At 52.9% G+C, this 7,918-nt stretch overlaps 5 protein-coding genes across 5 annotated transcripts in view; 2 read left to right on the forward strand and 3 right to left on the reverse strand.

The window, feature by feature from the left end:
* Positions 1–793: 793 nt before the first annotated feature.
* BBA_07497 (uncharacterized protein) lies at positions 794–1,293 on the reverse strand (the record flags this gene model as incomplete). Its single annotated transcript, XM_008602594.1, has 2 exons — positions 794–1,016; positions 1,112–1,293. The coding sequence occupies 2 exons, from the start codon at positions 1,291–1,293 to the stop codon at positions 794–796; spliced, it is 405 nt and encodes a 134-aa protein (XP_008600816.1).
* Positions 1,294–2,986: 1,693 nt separating this feature from the next.
* On the reverse strand, positions 2,987–3,452 carry BBA_07498 (fatty acid-biding protein; the record flags this gene model as incomplete). The annotated part of the gene is made up of 2 exons (XM_008602595.1): positions 2,987–3,318; positions 3,380–3,452. 2 exons carry the CDS (start codon positions 3,450–3,452, stop codon positions 2,987–2,989), a joined length of 405 nt encoding a protein of 134 aa, XP_008600817.1.
* Positions 3,453–4,212: 760 nt separating this feature from the next.
* On the reverse strand, positions 4,213–4,515 carry BBA_07499 (uncharacterized protein; the record flags this gene model as incomplete). The annotated part of the gene is made up of 1 exon (XM_008602596.1): positions 4,213–4,515. One exon carries the CDS (start codon positions 4,513–4,515, stop codon positions 4,213–4,215), a length of 303 nt encoding a protein of 100 aa, XP_008600818.1.
* A 1,236-nt stretch (positions 4,516–5,751) lies between these two features.
* On the forward strand, positions 5,752–6,702 carry BBA_07500 (D-isomer specific 2-hydroxyacid dehydrogenase; the record flags this gene model as incomplete). Its single annotated transcript, XM_008602597.1, has 1 exon — positions 5,752–6,702. The coding sequence occupies one exon, from the start codon at positions 5,752–5,754 to the stop codon at positions 6,700–6,702; it is 951 nt and encodes a 316-aa protein (XP_008600819.1).
* A 630-nt stretch (positions 6,703–7,332) lies between these two features.
* The window catches only part of BBA_07501 (uncharacterized protein), a gene marked incomplete at both ends in the record, with an annotated part of 1,170 nt that continues 584 nt past the window's right edge, over positions 7,333–7,918 (forward strand). The window contains one exon of the mRNA XM_008602598.1: positions 7,333–7,780. Within this exon, the coding sequence (XP_008600820.1) occupies positions 7,333–7,780 (448 nt within the window). The remainder of the gene's footprint in view (positions 7,781–7,918) is intronic.

Genomic DNA, 7,918 nt, shown 5'->3' on the forward strand with positions numbered 1-7,918 from the left:
GTAAGGCCTAGGTAGTTCTCGTCGCTAAAGTAAAAATTTTGACAAAAAGTCCACCGCCAAAAAAAATTTAGTATTCGATCAAGCTGATGAAGCGCCAAATGATTTCTTGAATAATAGTTGGGCATGAAACTCCCCATGCCAAAAGTGCGGCGGCCCTGGATTAAAGCCGATTGGCTGCCTGAATTGTCACGAAGTGTGTTGGTTCCGCCTGTTCTAATGTAGCTTTGTTTCTCAACCATGGACGCTCTAGCTCAGAAGAAATAAAAAAAGAGAAAAAAAAAAAGAGAGGTTAACAATTGATATCGTCAAGGGTATGGAGAAGAGGTCAAGACCATTGACGGGCTCCTATTTCATGCTACAGGCATGACTAGAACACAGACGCGCCACCTGCTACGACTGCTTGTCGGGCAGTTAATTGGTCGGCAAGAATCGTGAGTGCTGGCCCAAATTGGTTATTTATACTTGTACATTCACCACAATGTAATTCTGCATCATGCTTTTTGGCTTGGCGACTTGATGACTTATATCCCCCCCCCAAAAAAAGGCCTCGCTCGCTGCATTTGATGCATTCATGTGCCAACTTGGGCCAATAAAAAGATTGGAGAAGTACTCGGTCGCAATCTTCCTTTCAAGAACTGTTTTTACAGTTTCAATAATTACATGGCGCCAATCAATACGACCCTTCTCGATCAAAAACTCCTCGGGCCATCACTGCGCATCTCGTGCCTGCTTCACTTTGTGAAGCCTGATGTAATCCTGAGCGTCAACTTGTCCGTAAAAAAGAAATCACCCATTACTCTGATCGAAACCCCTTTTGACCATCTGTGCCTCTGCCGCTCATCTTTTGCATGCCGCTCACCATTTCCTCCTTTGTGTTGCCCAGCTCCCTTTTGGCGGCGTCCTTTGCCTTTTCGCCCGCGTAAATGGCCTTGCCGGCCACCTTTTGCGACTCCTTGGGCTGCGTCAGGTAGGCGTACACGGCAATAGCAACGAGGCCGATGCCGGCATATAGAGGACTGCCCCGTTCCCCCGTCAGTAATTTTTCATCATTTGTTTGCGCCAAACCAAAACGAAACACCCCCCCCCCCCCGAATGGGCACATTTTGCTTACGCGTTTCGCTTGAAAGCCTCGGGGCCGGCGGGCTTCTGAGGTGGCGGCTCCTGGCCGCCTGGGCCGCCGAGGTCTTCCTGTTTGCTGAGTTGTCGAGTCTGTTGTCGGACGGCGCAGACGCGCGGCGCGAGACGGGGGACGCTGCTGCGGAGTAGCTGGCGAGCTGCTGTGGGTGTGTTCATTTTTTGCAAAGCTTCGTGATGAATAGGGTAAAATGATGCGGGAGTCGATGTGTGGTTTGATTATTCTGGGATAGTTTCTCAAAAGGCGGTGCTGCTGTTGAGCTGGTGGCTGCTTCTTTATAATGCTGCGAGGCTATTGCAGTTTATGATGCAATCATTACGCTCTCGATCCATGAGGCGTGCTACCACCGGTGCAGCCCACAACGGTGACAGCTCTAGCAACTAGGTACTTTCTAGAGAAATAGCAAATGACGACTAATTGAATGGGATTCGTTAGATGATGAATTCCCGACATGGAAAATACCCATCTCCCCAAGCTCCTCAATGATGCTTTTGGGTGAACATGCAGCCACGACGGCCATCCATCACGATGACATCATGGCACAAAAGGACATTGATATGCTGAATGTCCATCTCATTGTTTCCGAATATTATATATTTCAGGTATCCAATCAAATTGCGAACTACCTGGCATTTATAAGGCACTATACAAGGTCCATGATAGACGATGCGTATTCTGGGTGGTGGAATTCGCCGTCTGGCGAACCCGGGAAAGCTGCACGCCATTGTTCCGTTGGCTGCAGCTAAACCTTTCGGGGTAAATCTAAGTCTAGCCGGAAAAGATAAACGTTGACTGCATATGATATTCATGTCGCTGATGATGAGCTACCGACGAATGGTGATTTCCAGCTTCTTGTGCTGAGAGCACCGCCTGCTCATTCATCAACACATCCCGGCGCACATGGCAAAGTATGGAGCGCATAATAATCCACAAATGAACCAGAAATATGCATTCGCCTGTCTGGCATGGCTCGTATTCTTCCAGATTCTTCCTCCGCTACCCGCCCTCTTTGCCGTCATGGCTCGAATGCAGCCGCAAGTACAAACATCTTCACTTTGCTTCACTGCTCTTTTCCAGTGGGGATGCTGCTCTCTTCTTGGTTCTAGCATGTGGGCCAATGTCGGGCAGTAGAGGATGCTGCAGAGTGACACCCTTTTCCCAGGCAACAATCTTGAAGATCATCTCCATCAGCGCCCGGCTGCGCGATTCGCACAGCCCAATTTCCGATGTGGTAGAGTACCAGAGCCTAGAGGCAGTGTCTTCCATTCTCCTCCCCGAGAGCAACATGTGGCGTGGAAAGGTGAAGGAGTGGCGCATCTGAGTGACGGGGCATTGCTCAGAGAATGTAATGTTTTCGGGCTCAGAGTCTGACCGCATCATGCGAGAGCAGTCACCCTTGAGACTGCTAACATACAGAGATTAGACTTGGCGTTTTGAAGGGAATTCTTTTAGAAGATCAGTCGTTGGATCATTAATTTCACCGACTCAAGTACGTCTGCTTACCGGTGCTTTCTGATCTCCTAGCCGCGCTCTTGATTACAAAGATGAGAGATGAAACAGACTCGGCAGTAATGTAGCCTGTGGCTCAGATGGAAAATTTTGCAGATTGAGTGAAGAAAGTGAAAAAAGGCTGGCAGAGCACAATTCTTCCAACAAACGGACGGCAAGACCGCAACGCCGTTTGTAAATTAGTAAAGTATCGCTGCGCAGCTGTCACATAAGAGACACAAACGAAGACTTGAGGGGATTTTTTTTGTCAATCTTTGTACAATATTATGCATAATTATTTTTATATAGTGCAATAATGTACAGTTCGTCATTCATGTATATTTATAACGCGCCCGCCCTCACCTACACGCGCACATAGACGCGGTGCGCCGTCACACCATTCACCGTAGACGTAACCTTCAACTCCTTGTCGCCAAACTCGCGCACAATCGTGACGTCCTTGCCGTCGCCGGGCTTCTGGGTCTGAGTCCAAGTGTTGCTGTCGTCGGCGGTGACGCGGCTGGTGACGGAGACGCCGTCCTGGCGATCCTCGGCAAAGTCCTCGCCGAGGACAAAGGACACCTGCGAGGTGCTGAGCGCCGACGAGGTGACCATGGTCCAGCGGTCGCCGTCGCGGGAAATGGTGATTTCGGGGCTGGTTGACTGGGCGAGCTTGCGCTTGATGTAGCCAAGGCCTGTTGTTGGGTGGTGTTGGTGTCAGCGGATGGGACGGGATGTGGAAGCAAGGGGCCATACCAATCTCGGCGAGGAAAGCGTCAAAGTTTTCCGTCTTGGAGAGACGGTACTTGCCAATAATAACGTCTTGCATTTTTGAAAAGTTGTTGCGTTTGTTGTCGAGATGGTTGGAAGAATTAGGTTAGATAGAGGCTTGCGCGTTGGGACTGGCTGGCTTCTTTCCAACCCCAAGACATTGTCGAGTCTTTTATAGCTCATCCATCGATTTTACCAATTTTGCATTTCACATGCCATTCACATGTGGGCGCCGCCAATAAAGCAAAGGGGGTCCCTCTTTGCGCTGAGCAGTCTCGGCGTCGACGCAACTCGGAGTGGCGTCCGGAACGGGGCTCAAGACGGGGTTCCCCAACGGCGCAGTTGCCCGAATTGGGACAATGGTGGTCCCACGGCGCCCCATGGGGCGGGCTCTCTCCAAGCACTTGCCGCGTAAATTGGCAGCTGCAGGTTCATGAAACGGCGGGGGAGAGCGCTGATTGACAAGGTTGATCAGTGGAGGGCCGGTATGTTGGCTCCGAGGGCTGTGTGTGTATGAGATGTGCGGACGAGCATGTGCCTGGCCGGCTGTCGCCGTGTTCGTGTAGCGGATGCAGCGGGGATGAGATGTCGACGTCGAAACCAACTAGGCCAAATCTGTAACTTTCGCAAAAATGGGAAAACAATGATGCGCATAATAATCAAGATGTTGTCCAGAAGTCTTTATTTGCTCTCTTCTACGCAACTTGATCCTTTCCCACCAACCGAGCGCACGCCGTTCGTCCCGCTCGCTCGTGCCCAATGCGAATGCGTCCCCAAAAGCTCCAATCTGCCCTGTTGCATTTATTTCTTCCATCCATTTATACCGATTTTCTCTTCTTGACCTCTGGGTAAGGCCCAAGCTTGGGAAGCACCGGATGCTCCAAAGTGTCGCCCTTTTCCCACTTGATAACCTTGTAAATCACCTCCCTCAGGGCGCGGCTGCGCTCTTCGCTCATCCTTCTCGGCCAGGAATAGCGAATATTCTTGGCGATTTCCTCTAGCTTTTCGGAAGAGAGGACGTCGTCGTGGTCGAGCGTGAAGCTGTGTTGCTTTGAGCTGACGGGGCAGACGTGGTAAAAGGTAACTGTAGCCTCTTTGGGCTCCAGAGTGGATTCGGACATGATGCGCAGGGCGGGCCGATCTGAAGAAAAGTTGCCTGGTTTTGTATTTTTCTGACGATGACGCTAGGATGAGCAAGGGCTCTTTTAAAACGCGACAGTCGGTTGAGGCGGGCAGTGATGTGAGGTTTAATGCACAGAGGCGATGAAGGGATTCAAGTGCGAATTCGAAAATCCTGCCCACTAGTTTCTGTGAAGATGCATGGCCTTTTCAAGGGCGGGAAATGCATTCACTGCATTTCGCGCACTGGCAAACGGCAAAGAAGTAAGTGTCAGCCGTTTGCTCAACGTTGTTGACATCTTCAGCCGTTTGCTCAACTTTGTCGACAATCTTCAGCCGGTTGCTCAACTTTGTCGACAATCTTCGTTGACAGCCTGTCATTTATAATGCAAATTGGGCAGCAAATTATCCCCCCCTTGGTTTCCTCATTCAAACACATTTTCTGAAAGGGCTCGGTCTAAATGAAGCGACAAGTTGTTCCGCCAATGAATTCATTTGCCCCAAGTTCATTCGCCGAAGATTGCTGAATTGGGGACCTGACAAGGCCATTGCCGGCGGCATACCCCCGCCTAAAGCGGCCACTAAATACCCATCGAGACCAAGTGGTGCTTTGCGGCAAACGGGTGTTTTCTGGCAGCGTCTTGTTTATTTATACCTGCCTACCCAAGTATCCAGAGTACGTCGACACTACCCATAAAACATTGAGTAGTATTCTGTAACGTGCTTCAAACTACAATCATGACAATTTGAATTTGATATACCTACATCATTCAACAGATGGATGCTGGTGACGTGACTGACGTCCCTCTTCTGTGGCAGTAGACCCCCCACAATGCCCGGCTATCCAAGCAAACAAAGCTCCCGCCAAGTCCCCCCACGCAAAACCCGAGACAGTGGGGAGCTTTTTTTTTGGAAACAAGAGCAAGTTCCAGTGACCCCAAGCACCTGCAGCACCTGCGGCAGCTGCTGAAGCTCTGACGCAGCCAAGCACCCCAACTAAACCGACATCTGCCCCGCCATTCTCATCCCCATTCCATCACCACACCACAACCCCTCCCCCCATACCCTTTCAATTGCCGACGCAAATGTTCTAAACCATCGGCCATCTTTCCGTCGCATGCACTTGCTCGTTCGCTCCCATTACCATCTCTATATCTCTACATTTTCCCCATCTCCTCCATCCCAGCCTCTCTCTTCTTACCTTTCTCACATCCTCCCCAACCACCACCGCCGCCATCATGAAGCTCCTCTACCCCACGTCCATCAAGATGGACCTCGCCGCCGCCCTCCACGACCAGCCCTCCGTCCAGCTCGTCGCCTACGACCCCGCCGCCCTCATCCCCGACGCGCACCTTGACGCCGTCGTCCTCGTCGCCTGGGCAAACACCGCCGCCAACCTGCAGCACGCCGCCGCCCACATGCCCGCCCTGCGCTGGGTGCAGTCCCTCGCCGCGGGGCCCAATGACGTGCTCGCCGCCGGCTTTGACCACGCCCGCGTCACCGTCACCTCGGGCTCCGGCCTGCACAACCGGCCCGTCGCCGAGCACGCCCTCGGTCTGCTGCTCAACGCCGCCCGCCGCTTCTACGAGATGCGCGACTACCAGGTCCGCAAGGAGTGGGCCGGCCACCTCCGCGGCGACCCAACCCTGCCCGGCTACATGTTCTCCTCGCTGCGCAACGCAAACGTGGTCATCTGGGGGTACGGCAACATTGCCAAGACGCTCGCACCTCACTTGCAGGCCCTCGGCGCAACCGTTCGCGGCGTGGCGCGCAATGCCGGCGTCCGCGACGGCGTCGAGGTCTTTGCCGAGGACAAGCTGCCGGAGCTGCTGCGCGCCGCCGATGCGCTCGTCATGATCCTACCGGGGTCGGATGCTACCCGTCATGCGCTCAACGCTGAGAGGCTGGCTCATTTGCGCGAGCACGCGTGGGTCGTCAATGTCGGCCGCGGCACCTCGGTCGACGAGGCCGCCCTGGTCGAGGCCCTCGAGAAGCGTCGGATTGGCGGCGCCGCCCTCGACGTGTTCGAAGAGGAGCCCCTGCCGGTATCGAGCAAGCTCTGGGACGCGCCAAACCTGATTCTCTCGCCACACGCCGCCGGCAACAGGCCTCTGGGATCCGAAGTGCTCATTGCTGAGAATTTGAAGCTCTTTCAGCAAGGCAAGACCTTGACCAACACGATGCCGTAAATCAGCTATCATGACAAGGGTGGTGAATGATGTAGGGGGATAATACCAGAAATCATGGGACTGGCTAAGACTAGTTTTTGCACATATAGAAATGAATTCATGAACATTGATGCTTGCCATGTAGCTCGACACTGCCATCAACACTGGCAATCTCAGTGCCAAGCCCCATCAAAGCCATTAGTCCGCCAACGTGTGTTGAATGGGCACAGAATACATTGACTACACCTTCAATCATTGAATAATACAATTACAGTTTTGATATATAGAACAAAATCGTATCGTTTCTCCAACGATGCTTGAAATGAGCTCCTTCACGTGGTAGCGTAATACTTGCTATCAACCGCCCTGCATTTTGCAAATTGAGGTAGTAGCAGCTCCTTTGAGGTTATTGAATCTGAATTATTTTGAGAAAAAAAAAAGGATACTACAATCTTATTACAAGACGAAGATCTATTTTACATGGCGACTTCTACTTCAATTGCAGTCATGGCCTCTGACCAGGGCCTTTACTATTCCAGTAACAAGTGGGTCCGCCAGCTATCCCAACTCCAAACCTCGAACTTACCTCCCAGCTTTCCTCCCACCATCTCCTCTACCATCCAACCAAACCTCCCACCCTCTTCCCCAACGATGCGCCTCCCAACCACCGCCGCCGGGCTCTTCGCCCTCGCCCACCTCGCTACCTGCACCACCGTCACGCTGCACCTCCCCTCGACGCCCGCGCCGGGCACGCTCTCGCCACGCACCCACGCCACCCTGACCACGCTCGGCCGACGCCTCTCCGCGCCGCTCTCGGCCGCGCACTCGTTTGTCTTTCGCAACGTCAGCGCGGGATCGTACCTGGTCGACGTGCACTGCCCGACGGACGGGTTTGCGCCGCTGCGGGTCGACGTCGTCGGCGGCGACGGCGAAGAGAAAAAAGAAGAAGAAGAAGCGGTGCAGGCATGGGAGACGTATCGCGGCAACGACTGGGGGAATAAAGGCGAGGCGCTGGTGCTGAAGCAAGGGAGTGACGGGACGCAGGGGTTTGAGGTGCGCGCGCTGGGGCGAAAGGGCTATTTCATGGAGCGGCCGAAATGTAGGTATTTTCATTTCTCCAAAACGGAGAGAAGAGAAGAGAAGAGAAGAGAAGAGAGAGAGAGAGAGAGAGAGAGAGAGAGAGAGAGAGAGAGAGAGAGAGAGAGAGAGAGAGAGAGAGAGAGAGAGAGAGAGAGAG

The sequence above is a fragment of the Beauveria bassiana genome, assembly GCF_000280675.1.
Source record: "Beauveria bassiana ARSEF 2860 unplaced genomic scaffold BBA_S00025, whole genome shotgun sequence".
Lineage (NCBI taxonomy): Eukaryota > Fungi > Ascomycota > Sordariomycetes > Hypocreales > Cordycipitaceae > Beauveria > Beauveria bassiana.